We start from the raw sequence: 16,804 nt of genomic DNA, 5'->3' as shown, positions 1-16,804 counted from the left end.
AACCATACGCATCGGAGCTTTTGCTTAAACGTGAATGAAATTCCGAGATTTTTGAGATGTCGCTTAATCTGCTGCTTGCGAGGAGGATCGTTTAACACACGGCAATGCCCTTGCCACGGGCAAGAAAAGCCACTGTCGTCAAATACGACATGTTTTGGATTGCCCCGCAAATTAACGGGCTCCATTTTCTGCCGGCAAAAACATGTTTTGTCTTTTTTTGTTTACTCTTCTTTGTTATTGCGTTAGTAACCTCAGCGTGTGAGTTACTGTATTTTTCCGCCGCGTTTTCCCATTGTGTGCAAAAGAAGCCGCCACCCCGTTGCAAGCGATCAATAAGACAGGCGTGTGCAGGCAAACCTTACTCGACGTACGCCGTTCTGAATGAAACTTAAGGAAGTGGACTTGGACTAGTTAATAGCAGCGTTGATGGAGCGTTTGCAAGGTAGTCGGTATACTGTTATTTGCATACCAACTCCACATCCCCAAAATGTGCCGCAGGCAAGTTGATGAGTAATCCAGGGTGTACTCTAAGATGGATGTTTTATTGTCATTGATGTGTGACAAAAATATGAGCTAGCTCTGTTGATTTAATTGTACAAGTTAGCATTTTCACCGCAATTATAACTGGAGGCAGGTATAGGTATAATTATACAGGCCACGGGTTTGGAATGCAGTTCTATTTATATTCTACTTGTTTTTACTTTAAATCGACTTTACATTTGATTGTAACTCCAAGAGATCATTGGTTTTCAACCTTTTTTTCAGTAATGTACCCCGTGTGAAATGTTTTTTCAGTCGTATAACATCTAATAAGAGCAAAAACTTTTGGAAAGCGAAAAAAAAGATAAAACGTTGTGCCATCTAGGTGATCTATTAAGCTTTGGAATTACATTTATAGCGGTATCTCTAGGTGTAATTTATTCAGCCACTTCAAAATGCAGCTCATGGAACATCATCTGTTTTATTTCTGGATCCACGGGTGAAAACTCAGTCAGTAATGGCAATGATTAAAAAAAAAAAAAAACCCACCCGCTTAACAAAGAACTCACTATAATACAATTTAGCAATAAGTTGCTTCATGTTCCAGTTAACTTGCTCTTAATTTGAAAAGATAAAGGCTCTTTGTACGTACCTCCTCAAGTGCCCTCACGTACCCTCGGGGGTACTCATAAACCAGTTTGAAAACCACTGCTCTAGATCATATGTTCAGTATACAAATGAGGATGAAATAAATCCATATCAAGTTCTTCATTTGAATACTTTCAGTTCTCTGAATCTTTCTGTCTTCTTTTCAGCGTGACCGCCACACCATGAGCAGAGGGTCGACCCTCTTCTCCTGTGGAACTGCCGGTAAGTTCTGCATTTCGACTCATTTTAGCCAATTGTGTCTTCAGGATTCAAAAGTCGCACAAAATTTGAGATTTGGGACGTAGAGGTAAAAAAATATAAACAACAAGCATCGATAGATTAACTGAGCATTTGGCTGTCTTTTTGCATTTGTATCATGAGTAAAAAGTAATATATATATATATATATATATATATATATATATATATATATATATATATATATATATATATATATATATATATATATATATAATATATATATATAATATATGGACTCATCTTCAACGATGCAGTTAATGTATTTCTTCCCTTGTCCAACATTTGAGATTAGTTGTAAAAAATGAGATGTTTGAAATAACCTTTGTGCTAGCTTTTATAATTTCGGCAAATATATTAAATATTAACACTGCTTAACTTGTTACACTTTATGACAGTTAATGTTACAGTATTACAGAGCGTCTTGGCTCACATCATAAGACAGCATGAAGTGTAATCAGAGTTAAGGTAGGGAATAGTTAATTTCTTTTTAATAATTGCACAAAAAGATGTTAAAACTGTACGTGTGGGCTATCGGTGCATTCTCGTCGTTAATTTGACAAAATAAAGTCTTTACACGTAATAACGCCACAGATAAAAACAAAACAGTATATGGAAAATATAGTAAAAAATAATCAGTTAATATTTCCTTCAAAACATCTAAATAAAAATCACTTAATCACATTTTTAAAATTTCTTCAAAATGTAAAATATTATGATTTGTAATATTGAACCTACATTGTCAAATCCTATAGGTGGCCAAAATAAATTCACTGTCGTTGACGGCTACATAGGTCAAAAACGCATTTTTACTGGTCTGGCAGTGTGTGCGTGTAAATTCAAAAGCTTCTTTTGGCCTTTCTTAAACCACTTTTTCATCATTTTCAACGCTGTTTTGAGCTTACCAGAACGGACTCCGTTCCATCTCCGAGGTTACACCATATTTGGCTTTCACTTCCTCTCTAGTCAACGTCTTCGTGATCAGCCTGCACCTGTGTCACATTACATTGCACATTACTGTATGCTCTCACGGGATGAGCTTAACAACAATATACTTCCCTCAATAAAAATACTCCCTGCGTTCTCTTCTTCTTTATGGGCATTGACATTTAGAGGAGTGTGGCGAGGGCTTTGCATTGCCTGCCGCGTCCATTCAGGCGTCACGAGACACTTTTGAAGTCGCCTCTTTCATTGAGTTGTTTTCATGACATTCCTGTCAGGTCACTGCTGCATTTAAATGCTCTGCCAAAAAGAAAGCATTTACACAAAATGGACAGGATTAGGGTGTGAAAAAAAAGCTTGTTTGGCCATGTAGCTAAAACCAGCTTGAGGCTAAAGATCAATGGTTCGCAAACTTGTTAAACAAAGAACCACCATCGTGACCAAATATGTGGGTTTTTGCTTAGTTAAGGACACATTTCCTTTGCATTTCATTTTTGGATAAACAGGATTTTAACTTGAATTTAACATGTGCTTAATAGCACGCCATTTCCTTCTTTAGAAACGTTCATATGATTTTAGAGTCACAGTAACCAAAACAGTTTAAAAGTGATCGGTAGGAACGGCAACTGAGTCATTTACTTCCATTGAAATTTTTTGGAAAAGTAATCAGATGGCTCGCAACAGCGCTGCTAGCCGCTAACGTTAAAGCCGAGGCTAATCGCTGGCAACGGGAGCTGCGTGGTTAGCTATTTTACTTGATTTCAGAACGTAGTGATCTTGACTGTTGGTGATAGTCAAGGCAGGCGTTACGCCATGACGCGCTGCCAGGATCGACTTCAAAATAAAAGTATGACAAGGCGTTGATGCCCATATGCTATTTGGCATGTAAAGGTTGATTTTGAAGTTGGCCTTCTCGTTGGCAGCCTGAACTCTTGTTGCGACAAAACAGTAGATAAACAGGTCCCCGGGTGGAAAAAAAAATGCCTCGAGCATTTTCCGAGGTACTTGAATTGCTCAAAGACTTGTTTCACCTCTGGCGATGAAGCATATGAAGACATGCAGGAGGACCGTCCAGTTTTTCCTCGGTTGTTGTGCTGTAAGTAAGTCCGCTTTGTTCCACTTTTGCAGAGGCAGACAGATGGCTGAACCCAAGACGAAGCTTCCAGTCAGGTGCCAGCCTGGAGAGCCTGTGGGATGCGATGCCCGATCCGGGCGGCCGCCCCTGGGCCAAGGAGCCGGGCGCCGCCACGGCCATCACCAGCCTGATCCGGGATCTCAGCTTGGGTGACACCAACTTGACCAAAGCCCACCACTCCACCTCCGCCACTTCGCACTACACCACCGGCCCGGCGGCCACGGCGCCACCCAGCAAGCGGCAGTGTCGCTCTCTGTCCTTGTCCGACGAATGCGGCGGCTTTCGCTCGTGGCGCCCGCAGGGCTCCCGGGTGTGGACGGCCGTGGAGAAGCGACGGTGCTACAGCGGAGGGAGCGTCCGTGCCGGCGGGGGGTTCTCCGGCGGTCCCTGCCCCGCCATGCAGCGTAGCTCCAGCTTCAGTTTTCCTCCTCGCACCAGCATCCCTAATGACGGACCTTTGGACCTGCCCTTCTTCAACCAGCGACCGCCCGCCAATCCTCACTTCACCGCCTCCACCGTGTCCCCGACCGCTCCTTCCTCGCAAGCCCCGCAGTCCTACCGCGGTCACTTCTGGCGACCCCTGTCCCTCTCCCACGAGCAGATCAGCCTCTCGGAGATTCAGAGGGAAGAAGCTTCCGAGGCCAGCTCTCCGGATTCCACCCCGGAACTGGGGCGGCGTTCCGGCCAGAGGGGCGACGGGAAGGGGTGCTTGTCTCGAAGCAGGTCGCAGCCCTGCGTGCTGAATGACAAAAAAATCGGGATGAAGCGGCGGAGGCCCGAGGATGCCCAGGAGCAGAGGCCCTCTCTGGACTTGGCAAAGATGACTCAGGTGAGCTGGAATTGTCCGACATGCACAGACAAAGCGCGCGCGGGCAAACATTTGCCGAGGTCTCATGGGGAAAGTATTTCAGCGGCGGGCTGGATTTACACTACATTGTTTAGGTGACAGGGTCAGGGTTCAAATCTGCATGCTCTTCCTGTGCTTGCTTTCCCACATCCAAAGACATATGTTAGGCTCACTGGAGACAGTAAATCAAGGATGTCCAAACCTTTTTCACTGGGGGTCACCTCCAGAAACATAGCACAGGGGGGCATGCTTTACCTCGTGTTTATGAAACATGCTAACTCAATATGAGCTAGGTTAGCATATGCTAAGCAACATGCTAGTCGTATTAATTTGATGTTTCAATGGTGACAAAAAGTGTCTCATAGCACTAAGTTGTTACCTTGACAAGAACCGCTGGTATGAATCTCGACTTGCAGCGGTCTGAATAGTAGAAACTAACTGGTTTTCTCGTCTACCATTTTATTTTTCTATAGAATCTAACAGCTATATTTATCAGACTATAACAACAGCTTATAAACTGCAGCAGCAAGAATTGAGGAAAAAAAAAGCAGATCAGACACACTGGACTATAAGTCGCTATAAGTCATAACATCAGATATTTACACAGAAAGATAATACATGGATTTTTAAAAATATTTAAAACAACAACGTTCTATCTTCAACAGACTGAAAAATACAGCCATATTCTCACGTCGCATTAATGCATCAACATTTCCTGCTCAACAGAGCGTTCTAGTCAGAATATGCTAGCACACCTCCAAAAACGCGAACGGCTTCGGGTTAGTCACTGGCGTCTTCAGAGTCTGGAGTGAGTGAGGTTGCCCCACTCAAGGTAATCTTGACTATTGTTCGGATGCAAACCAGCATGTAACAAACAATTATATCTAGTCGCTAAATCAAAATCAATCAAATTATCTGGATCATCCAACCAGAGGTCCGCGACTAAAACATCTAAAGTCTTATGTTAAGTATCCCGGGAAGGGAGTGGTGCTTTCTCACGAAACATGCCTCATGTTCAGTCATGCCGCCTAACGCCGCACACTCCAAAAGCACCAGGCTCGGGTTAACATTTCAACGAGTTTGTTGGCTGAATCCAAAAGGTTAGGCCCCTTCCACGTCCACTCATTCACTGACTCCTACCCTTTTGCTCGTCATTTCCTGCACCAATCTGGCTTTTATCACTAAGCCACTAAAGCCTCCAAAAAAAAGAAGTGATTGCGCAGAGAAAGCCACAACAAGGCCCAGCATACGATGTGTTTTGCCCCAGCAATCAGTGTTTGTAAATGAGCCCTCGCTACATAAGTAGAAGCAGTCAAGTCTTTTAATGGTATGCACTCTTTGATGCGGAGATATTCATCTAAAACAACATCCTTGCCAAGTGTAGAAAGATGCAGTATACCATGAAGGAAATTGCTGTACAATGTCTACAAGTGACTAAACTTAGGAGTTTTCTGAGATACGAGCCGCCGTTAGGCTCGGAAACTCGTCGTTGCTTTGACTTGAGAGCGCACATTTGAGAAACGAGCACTGGATTGCGACAGTCAACTGACAAAAAGGATGGTTTACGGATTGTGTATGGTTTTAATCAATCAGTTATAATTTTGTGGGATTGATAAACACGAATCCAGGCATGGGAATCAGTGCCAAGAACAGGGAACCAAACACGTATCTTGGAGGAGTGCCTGTCTCCCTCATGAAACTCACAGGCGCTGTTAGGCAGACATGAAAGAAAGCCAGGAAAGAGCAATGCTGCACCAGAGCGTTGTAAATCTCTTACTTAATAAGTGTGATTTATAATATATAATATATATAATAAGTGTAATATATATAATAAGTGTAATAAATTGGAATTTCAAGTGCAAATTCTGATTGTGATCATGTTTGGTCAGCTACAGGCTTCTCTCCAATGAGACTTCTGGGCGCAGCTAAAATAACCGCGGCTCTTCGTGAGACTACAGCCAAAGGGATGGGAAGGGATAACAGTACGCTTACTGTATAAGGTTTAATAATTTAAGATTTATGTAAATATGTGTACTGCAGTGGTTCTACATCCGAGGAGAAAACGTTCACAGCATGTCTCTCTGCAGTATAGATGAAAAAAAAAATTGTGATCAACTGAGGGCGTGATAGAGGAGGTGCCAATTAACAAGGGATCACTATTTAAAGACCTTTTAGATCATTGTTTGTTTTGGGGGCGCGGGAGCGACTTAAGGTATCATAAGCACTGCTAGAATTGGTACTTGGTATTTGCTTTTGGTGACTGGTGTTGATCCGAAAAAAGCGGAATCAAACATCCCAAGTAAGGAGTAAGTTTAGTAATCCAATAAAGACCAACAGCAACAACAAATGTAGACTATTTACAGTACTCTCAGTCATATATTTCTTATCCCCTGTGAAGAACGACTAATATCAATGTCATGAGAGGAAGGAACTGCGACATCTCAATGACGAAGCAAAACTCGCTACTCGAAAAACTCCCAAATTACCACTCTCTTAAATCAAGATCTGGAAAATGTATCAAAATAATCCGACTACAAATTCACTGGCCCTCGATGACACCAGATTTGAGTCCATTGATTAGACACATATTGATCCTGACCTCATTCTTGATCTACTCCAAATGTTGCGGCACAGTTGTGCGCCGTTATATTGCGGTTTTTGAAGGTTTGCTTTAGTCCCTCGTTCTGGAATGCTGTCTGTTGTCTGGAATAAAAAGTGGCAGCATCTTATTCCAAAATCCTCCCTTTTCCTTTTTATGAAAGATTTGTGTCAGTGTCAGGACCGGCTGAGTAAGAGTTGGAAGCGCGGCGTTTCCTCCAATCGTGCCAGCTGCTAGGCGGGGAACGAGACGAGCCCCGACGACGCACGCGCCCGTCACTTTGACGTTACCTCGGTTCGCAGGAATGCTCCCGCGTCACATACTAGGCCCGTGCTTTCGTAGACGTCTCCGGGGATTAACAGACGGACGCGTTGGAAAGGAGGCGGTTTGGGTTTCGGTTGTTAACAGAATACTTTTTTAACAATTTTTTTTTTATTGGAATTTTCAGCAATTAGCACACAGAATATGGTGAAATATGTTGTCGAAAGTGCGATTTTAAAAGACAACAAATCAGTAAGATTGGATTTTCCGAGCAGACCATTTTTACCATCACCTGTTGTAAAAACACAACAAATTACTTCAAGGGTGAATATTTGCGCTATCTAAATATTGTGAGTGTGAGTCTAATCACTTTTTTTTCTCGTTAGATTTAACTTTTAAGTGCAATAAATTTGAATGAATTCTTTTCAGATATTGTTAATGTACAATACATGTCATTTTTTTCCGGGAAATACATTTAAATCGGATATACTTAAGCACAGTATTACTATGTAGCATATAACAGTGGTTTCAAATATTATTTAATGTACTTTTTGGGGGATACGATTTTTGCCTCATACTTGCCGGTGATTTTATCGTAATTTCCTACGCAAGGCTACAAATGTTAATGTTGGTCATTATTTTGGCACTCGGACAATCAAGATTTCTTTTAAAGCGGTAGCCCACTTTGTGCGGACTTTGACTCGGACGAGATGAAGCGAGCAGCCAAACGCTTACCAAAGGTTCCCGCTGACGTTCACTTGTAGATTAACAAGGCACTTCCCCATTTTACTACCAAACTGTCTGTTAAGGTTTTTTTTTTTTTTTACTACCTCTGTACACCATGAGGAACTTGTCCTGGATTTTATATGCATGTTGAAGTAAAATGAATTGCTAAGTGGTATAATAGGGGTGCACTGTCTCATAAAAGAAAATCCAAATAATGCAAAAAATGAAGTGGTAATTCTATGAGAATAGTTATTTTTGCAAGGAAAATGTAACATAAAAATGTGTTCTAAAAAATGACATTGAATTTAACAATGAATCTGGTGTGTTTGACCTTAACGCCTATGCAGTATTTTGACCGTTTTTGGGTCATTTTCTTCCATCTGGGTGAAATTTCGGCTCCCTGGTGACCTCTTTCAATGCTTTCCTGTTGATGTGAAATGCCTTTGATGTAAAGATCAGAGGAGTGAACAAAATGGCACACTCGATAAAAAACAGTCTCTTCTTATTTTTGCGGTACAGTATTGCAGAAGCTTACATTTTCAGAACCTTTTTATTGCTGTTAACATTATAGATTTGTTCTTGTAACGTTTCAACTTCATTTTCCTAATATTGCAACTTCCTTTGTGTATCTTAAAGGGACTCCGGCTGAGGATTATATAATAGGCGTGTATAAATATGAAGTTAGCAAGAAGTTAGAAGTTAGCAAGAAAATTCAGCCTTGAGAAAAACTGACTAGTGATTTAATTGTTTTTTTTTTTTTTTTTGGGGGGGGGGGGGACTTCAGCATACAAAAGCACAATATTCTTGTAACAACATTTCTCTGCACGCACACATGCACTTTACAAATCCTGCACAGTGCAGGAAAGCTGCTAAATACATAACATTTTGCACTATCATCTTTATATGTAAACAGTTTCTTCCACTCAATATGCTCAGAATATAAGTCTATTATCTTTTTAGTGGTTCATTATTGCTCTATGACTGTTTTTTTGTTTTATTGCCGATTTTATTATTTGCATGATTTTGGATTGTAGTCTGCTCGGGAAAGTGAACAGAATAAAAATGTCATTTTGTAGTATTCCTATGCATGTGACAATAAAACTTTTGAATCTTGCATGAAAACATAATTTATTCTAAATAAGCATTACGTAAATTCTTGTTCTTTTTAGTTTTGTTGTAGACACACCCTTATGAGCGAAAGGTTTGGAAAAGGGACTCTTATTTGAAAACGAGTGGGGGAAAGAAAAATCTCAAGGGACATTTCTGCCGACCCGTAATCATATGAGCTCAAAGATCGCGAGGGCGGATTTTAAAATGACATAGTTGTCATCCGGCAAATTCCCTGCAACGTCAAAGTGCTTGAGACGCACGTTTGTCGCTACGAAAGTTTGTGGATATTTGTGCGATGAGGTCGAGGAGGTTGGGCACCAAACAAGCCCCTAGTGTGTGCTGTCAGCGCAACATGCAGTAATGTGGCCTTTAGCTTCCTGCTCAACGTCAATGACCACGACTGTGAATTCTGGGGGTTCATGACATTGCTCTGCCACTGTAGGGATTTACACATAACCCCCCCCCCCCCCCCCCCAAAAAAAAAAAAAAATAAATAAATAAATAAATAAATCCCTGAATGAGCTTGCAAGCTGTCTCGGGTGTTGTTTGCATGCTTGGCTATTTCCTTTTTACCTTGGCCGGGTGCTGTGTTTTTTCCTCCTCTGGTGCGGCTGTGGAAAACCGTCAGACGATGGCCGAGTTTTATCGCCAAATTCGAGGCCACTCAGTCAACGGTCCACGCAGCTTTTGCGGAAGGAGAGCCACGTTCAAGTGTTTTCAGCTGAGGAAGGAGAAGGGTGATCCTAATTACGCAAAGAAATTCATACCTTCTTGTTCTCTAAAACAGAGATTCTCAAACTGAAGTTCAGCAAGATGTAACTTGGGGGCCGCAAAATATTTGTGATAAATTTAGTCATATTGGGATGGAAGAGTTGTTAGCACGTCTGACTCACAGTTCAGAGGTTGCAGGTTTACCTTTCTGTGTGGAGTTTGCATGTTCTCCCCTTGCTTGCCTAGGTTTTCCCACATTCCCCAAAACATGCACGGTAAGTATATTGGACACTCAAAATTGCTCTTAGGTGTGTTTGTGACTGTTAATGATTGTTTGTCCATGTCTTAGGTGTTGAATTCCAGTCCTCAAGGGCCGGTATACTGCATGCTTTCTGGTTTTCTCTCCCCCACACACCTGCTTCAAAAGATTAGCTTATTAGTGAGCTACGCAGACGCTTAAAAGTCATCCAAATCATTTGAATCAGGTGTGTTAGAGAGAGAAGGTTAGAAAACATGCAGGATACCGGCCCTCGAGGACTGGAGTTTGACACCTGATTCAAAAGATTAGCTTATTAGTGAGCTACGCAGACGCTTAAGTGATCCAAATCATTTGAATCAGGTGTGTTAGAGAGAGAAGGTTAGAAAACATGCAGGATACCGGCCCTCAAGGACTGGAGTTTGACACCTGTGGTCTATGTGTGCCCTGCGATTGGCTGGTAATGAGTTCAGGTGTCAAGGAGACAGTATAAAACAGTTTAGCTACAAGTAGTTTCAGGTTCCGATTCATTTGTCCTTAATTTGAAAAGAAAAATCTACTGTATTTTGCGCAGTATTAGGCCACTGTATTGTAAAGTGCAGTTTCAGTGAATGGCCGATTTTAGACCGTTTTTATTTATAAGGCGCACCACATTATAGGGTACATGGGACAGAAGCTACAGGGTTGCGTTATGGCGTTAAGGCAATGTCAACAAAACAATCACAGTAGTAAGTCAAACTTTACTAACAGAGAGTCAGAAATTAAGAATAAAGCTGATTTGTGGAATCTGATCTGAAGAATGGTGAAAAATACCTCTTGGTTACTGTACATTAAAAGTGTTTGGATCAACGCCAAGACAAATCAAGAATTTAAGACTCTTAGTTGATTCAATTAAACATGAAACATATTTTTTTAAACAGTTTCTGTACTTGAATTGATTTACCAAACAATTTCTGTTTATCTAAGTGCTTGCGAACCCTTGCTCCATGAATATGACCTACCCCCACCCCCGCCATTCCAGACATGGCGCACATGGCGAGCATAGCATAGCGGCAACGTGGGAACACGACGGTGACGTGACACCACTGGCTGCGTAAACGCGTTATCTTATTAAATAACCGCCTGCGCTCACTTCTTTATAAACTCCGCGCGCTTATCTGCATGGTGTCCTCGGTACGGCGCGGATGAATAATTGATGCTGAGTTGCACGGCTGCGTCATCTGCTTGTCAGGAATGCGTTCAAGATTCCTTATTTCCACATTGTTTTTTTTTTTTTTTTATACTGTGAGCCCTTCCTCTCACAGTACTGACTTTAATTCATGCCCCTAAATTTCTCTAAAGTCCTGAACATTTTTGCCTGATTAGGACTTAAAAATAGAACATTTTTGCCTGTTTAGACTTTCGTCCGAAAGCGTCCGCTGTGCACAGTAAAGAGTTAAAGGCAAACAATGTTTTGCAAAAGATTCACTATAACAACATTTAGCACTGACCCGGTTCATGTTCCAATTGATTTTCTCTTAATTTGAAAGGAAAAATTTTAAAAAATACTGCAAAAATGACAAAACATACCTGCAGAAACCCTTCCCAATCTTATATACAATCTTACATAAGTTCTGAATTTCCTTCACGCACCCCAATTTGAAAACCATTCATTTACATAACGACTCACCAAACTTTGAAATTAAAAGCTGCTTCTTGTACTGATAAAAAGGAATACGATTTCATACGCACTTCTGAAATAACACGTTTGCGTGAACTGTATTGAGGTAAATCCTCATTGTTGCGCAAGCTAAATTGTCTCATCTATACAGTACTAAAATAAAGTTTCAAAACGTGCACGCCAATGCGTGATGCTACTCATGCTTAACTCTTTCAGTGCCAAGCGTTATTGGAAAAGGACACCTCTAGAGGGCCAGTGGATTTAGCATTTTCACTCACCTTTCAAGGGCAACAGAACATTGTGTGCTATGTCTATGTAAAAATGAAAGCTTGACTTCCATTCTTCAGTTACACTTGCATGTAACTAACGGCTGTGTTGTAAGTGTGGCAAAACCGCCATCCAATGGTCACAGTTCGCACTACTGTGCTCAATTGGCTTATATTAGGTAAGTATTATTCAAGGGTGTCAGTTACTCTCCATAAAAACGTATTTGATCAAAATGTTATCATTTATTAATGTTATTACGATTTTAAAAGATGAGGATTCTCGTCATGGCACTCAATGAGTTAAGATGAAAAAAAGATGTTTCTTCTATTTTTACACTTTTATTGTTAGCCTTATCTATGGATGACTGCAAACATCTACTCACACAAAAAACTGTTGGATGGTTTTTATCGAGCAAATGTTCTTTTTGTAAATACCGCATTTATCAGGTTGTAAAGAACAAGAGCGGGTGAAGCATGTGAGGCGTTACATAATGACTGTATGCACACAGCCCTTTTTAATTGGTATGAAAAGCTGGGCGCACTAGAGAAATGCAACCCTGCCACTAGCAGACCCTCCCAAATCCCAGGCAAGTCCCCAGCGGGTCTCATGGAAAGCACATAGTGACAAAGCAGCCCCCAACCCCCCTCCCCCCTTCGAACCCTCCTCCTCTGCTGGGATAATTAGTAGTCCGGTAATACTAGGGGGACGGAACACTGCGAGGGCGTAGAAATCCCCCTTTTTTTCCTTTGTGGCGACAGACAGCGAAGGTCTCCCACTACTCTCGTTATCACCTGAAGTATTCGCTTTTGTTTCCCGGTGTGCATGGCAACAAGGAAGTTGTCCGTCCTCAAGTGAAAAAAAGAAAAAAACGCATTTCTATTCATCTTTGTACCTCCTAACATCTGCCGCTTCAGAGATTATTATGCCCACTGCATTGAAAATGCAAAAAAAAGGGAATAACTGAGTGATATTTTTTTGAAAATCGCTAGTCAACGGTTGCTATCTCTGATCATGGCTCCCCCGAACAAGCACATTAAATACATACCATAATTCCCCACATATAAGATGCACCTGAGAAGATGAGACGCCCTTAATTTTGGGGTTAAATTCTGGTATATCCCATGATACCGTGTATAAGACGCACCAACAATTTGGCAACAATGTAAAAACTATAGCAAAACCAAATAAATCGCTTCATATTTTCATATATGTTCATATTCGTATGTTACGTATTTATTACTGGTTAAGTGCATTTCCGATTTCCCACATAGTGGGCAGTAAGTGAACGCCTCACCAGTGCGACGTTGAATGCGATCGAAGTAATTGTTTTTTTTGCTCGCGATGCAGCTTGAGTTGATTTTGCCATAAAATTGCGCCATCCATGTTCCATTATGATTGTGTGTACGTATATGCCAAAAGGCCACAATAAACTGGTCGAATGGAATACATATCCGTATTCTCTAAACGTAACCGTCCAACCATAACTTTGCCGCCATTAATTGAATCAGCTGGAGACATCATAACCTTTACATCATCCTCTTTGTTTTAGTAATATTCCTGCGTGTGAACGAGAATGGACTCGGATGTTGGTTTATTCTGCTTGCTTCTTTTATTGAAAATAACGCCGTAACAACCTCAGCTAAAGCTAGCTGAAAAAAAATGGACATCTGTTTGTCAAAACTCAATTAATCTTCCTCGAATTGTGTTGGGAAAAAAAAAAATCTACAAGTTACCGTTTATAGGATCGCCCACTTAAATCAGTTATGGGAGAATCGAAAATAAACATTATGGAAACTACACTTGACGTCTCCTCGTAGTGCCGCAAAACCATAAAATATAAAGTGGCTCATCTCGCAAGCTCAATAAATACATATTTCCGTGCGTCGAACAATGCGATACGAAACGTATTCATGCGAAATTTGATTGTTGGATAATTCCTATTCATCTCTATAATCTTGACTGCAATCACCGTTGGAATGTTTTTTGCCCTTCGCACCACTGCTTGTTTGTCTTGCTAATGTCAAAAGAGGAGCTGAGTGTTCACATCAAGGTTAGGAAGGATGAAACTTGTTTGCGGCTTGAATGTCCCCAAGGTTACGTTTAGAAAACGAAAGCAAAGTCCTGCTAGCGAGTCACCTTGACACGGAAGAAACAAGATAGGGTTTGCGGTTTTCGGCGACTTGACACGGTTTTGCTTTCCGTTAAGACGGGCGGCGGCTTTGCACGCGCGCTCGCATGTGCAACGAGCGTTACGATGAAACACAGCTTGAAGCTTTGGCAGCTCGAAGTGAAATCTAATCTCAAGAATAGTGACAGGAAAACCTCAAGATGAAAATTCCCCCAAATAAAAATACTGGCCGACCGCTACTTTGCAGCGGGGGCGAGAGGACTCACTTTATGTAATTATGTAGAATTACAGATAGTTGTGTCAAAAATACTGATCACGCTCCTGTACTTTACTTTTTTTGTGGCAATGCTTAATTCTTGCATCATTAACACTATTTTCTCTATGGTAGACGTGGAAAAAATACATTTTGCATAACATTGTAAAAGTGAATACGTGAATAACGGGCTTATATCAGAGCCACTCAAAAACTGACCTTCCGCGAGTGCCTCCGCATTTTCGAAGCGTGCTTCATGGCAGTGGTCCCCAACTCCCGGTCCGTGGACTGGTACCGCTCCGTGGATCAACTGGTACCGGGCCGCGTGGGCTGCACAGACATAGTGAGAAGGATGATGTGGTTTTTAGAGCTGCCCCCCCTGGTCCGCAATATAAATCTAAGGCATTGACTGTTGGCCTCTGGCGAGAAGGATGATGTGGTTTTTAGAGTAGCCAGACCCCCCCGCTTTATGGCACGAAGCCTTGAAAAAAAATCTCGTGATGCGAACCACCGGAAGATAGTTTACGTCTGTCGATCTGGGTCATTACGGACGGTCCATCGCAGTCTGCGTGGTTTTACAAAGCTTCACATCAGCCGACGTAATGACGGTTTTGTTTGGAATACCGTACTTGATTATTTTCCAGCAGTACTACTTCTATTTGCCCAAAATATATATCTACCCCCTCTTTTTTTTTTACAGCAACTCCAGACTTTCCAGAGCTTGAGTTGCCCCGGATTCTCTTTCTTCGACACCTGCCAATCCGGCCTGATACCATCGAGCCAACAGCAATCGGAATTTACCGCCGTGTCCGAGGTGGGCTTGGAACCCAGGCAGGAGACAACGAGAGACGGCGAGGATTCGTCCGACGAGGAACTGGACAGCGACTCGGCTTGTAGCGTGGGTTCGAGGTCCGGCTCGCCGCGGGATAAAGTCGCCCTCTGGAAGGGTGACCGTGCCTCAACCAGGGACATTTTCCAGCTAGGGGGAGAACTGGACCTCGAGCAGATCGAGAGGAATTGAAGCAGATCTTCAGGACGGCGACGAACGAAAGGGTTAAGGAAGGTCTCGACTTAGTTGAAAGGGACGGACGTTGGACTATCACGAAGGACGCAGTGAACACATTTGCCTTGAACATTGGGACTATTTTGAACTTGAGTTGTTTTTTTTTTGTTTTTTTTCCTCAGGAGTGTTAACGTGAGGGGTTAGTAGTCTTAAAAAAACAACAACAAAAAAACGGATCAGCCCGCTGTCTTCCCGTCAACGTTAGCTTAGCTTATTATGACTTTCCGATAACTCAAAGTGGACACAGGGACGATTATAAATGCTACTTCACATAACTCTGACTTTTCTGAATGTAGGCTCAACAAGCTTTAAGGTATGGGCTACGTTTACATGGACACTCGTGCTTTGATAACGACTTATGACGGATCCGACGAAATGAAATTGTAGCAACAAAAATAAAAGGAACATTTCCTAAGTTTTCTTGCTGTCCATGTAAACACACCCATTGACTTCCTTCCTCCTCAGAGGTTTTTTCGTAGTTTCTTTATATGCAAATTGTATATTTCAATTAAACTCTCAAATGATTAGTTGCGATATCAATGTTTATTTTTCTATTCCTACATGTTTTTGGTTGTTTTTTTTAAATGGAGCTGTACGTATGCAAAATATGAGGAGGGAGGTTCTTGGACATGGAAATAAATCTCCATTCGCCACCAATTGTCTTGTTCTTTCCTCGGTTGGGGAATGCGTGACGTGGAATCGAGGGTGTGTTTTGGTGAGTTGGAAACAAGGAATATACTGTACACGAAAATGATCGACGGGCGAGGATGTGACACTGACATATTGAACGATATCAGATGATTTGGAAAACAAAATACACTCTTGGGTTGAGAAAAGTCTCCATTCACAAGTGCTAAGTGTTATTCTCCAGGGGAAAAAAAAAGTACATATACATATATATATATATATATATATATATATATATATATATATATATATATATATATATATATATATATATATATATATATATATACACATACATATATGCAATATGCTCGACAATGCAATATGCTCGAAAATAGGATCATATTTCTAAAGTGTTTTATCAAGGTTTATTAGCCAAATCATAAATGTTGCTTTTTATTTATTTATTTATTTTTCAACAACTAGCCAGGCATATTATTATTTTAGGTGCATAAGAGGTGCGACATGACCAGAATTAGGTTAAACGAGGGGGTGGTGGTTAACAAATAGCCCAAATTTTGCCTTGAAAAAAAAAACCTGGAAAAATGGGAACATATCAGGAAAATAAAAATTGAGTAAAGTTAAAAAAAAAGAATTAAGTGAGATTCTCTGTGAATAATGGTGGACAGCTTCCAAAAAAATACAAACGAATCACTGAATTTGCAAATTAGCATCTCACTGTCTCTGAAGTTCATCCAATAAGTTAAAAAAATACTTTTGAGTTGCATTAAAGCCTTGATTTGCCCTTATCAAAAGGCAACGTGGAGGAGGGGG

At 41.3% G+C, this 16,804-nt stretch overlaps 1 protein-coding gene across 2 annotated transcripts in view; it reads left to right on the top strand.

Moving 5' to 3' along the window:
- LOC148419860 (protein FAM53B-like) overlaps window positions 1-16,000 on the top strand; it is a 31,704-nt gene extending 15,704 nt beyond the window's left edge. For both annotated transcript variants that reach the window (XM_088420893.1, XM_088420892.1), the window contains exons 3-5: window positions 1,296-1,350; window positions 3,456-4,291; window positions 14,981-16,000. In XM_088420893.1, the coding sequence (XP_088277019.1) occupies window positions 1,296-1,350; window positions 3,456-4,291; window positions 14,981-15,301 (1,212 nt within the window). In that variant the 3' untranslated portion in view covers window positions 15,302-16,000. The remainder of the gene's footprint in view (window positions 1-1,295; window positions 1,351-3,455; window positions 4,292-14,980) is intronic.
- The last annotated feature ends 804 nt before the right edge of the window (window positions 16,001-16,804 follow it).

Source organism: Hippichthys cyanospilos, chromosome 8, assembly GCF_059441005.1.
Source record: "Hippichthys cyanospilos isolate Australia breed blue-spotted pipefish chromosome 8, RoL_Hcya_1.0, whole genome shotgun sequence".
In the NCBI taxonomy this organism is placed as follows: Eukaryota; Metazoa; Chordata; class Actinopteri; order Syngnathiformes; family Syngnathidae; genus Hippichthys; species Hippichthys cyanospilos.
The sequence above is the reverse complement of the archived record's forward strand: the minus strand, read 5'-3'. Positions and strand labels throughout refer to the sequence as shown.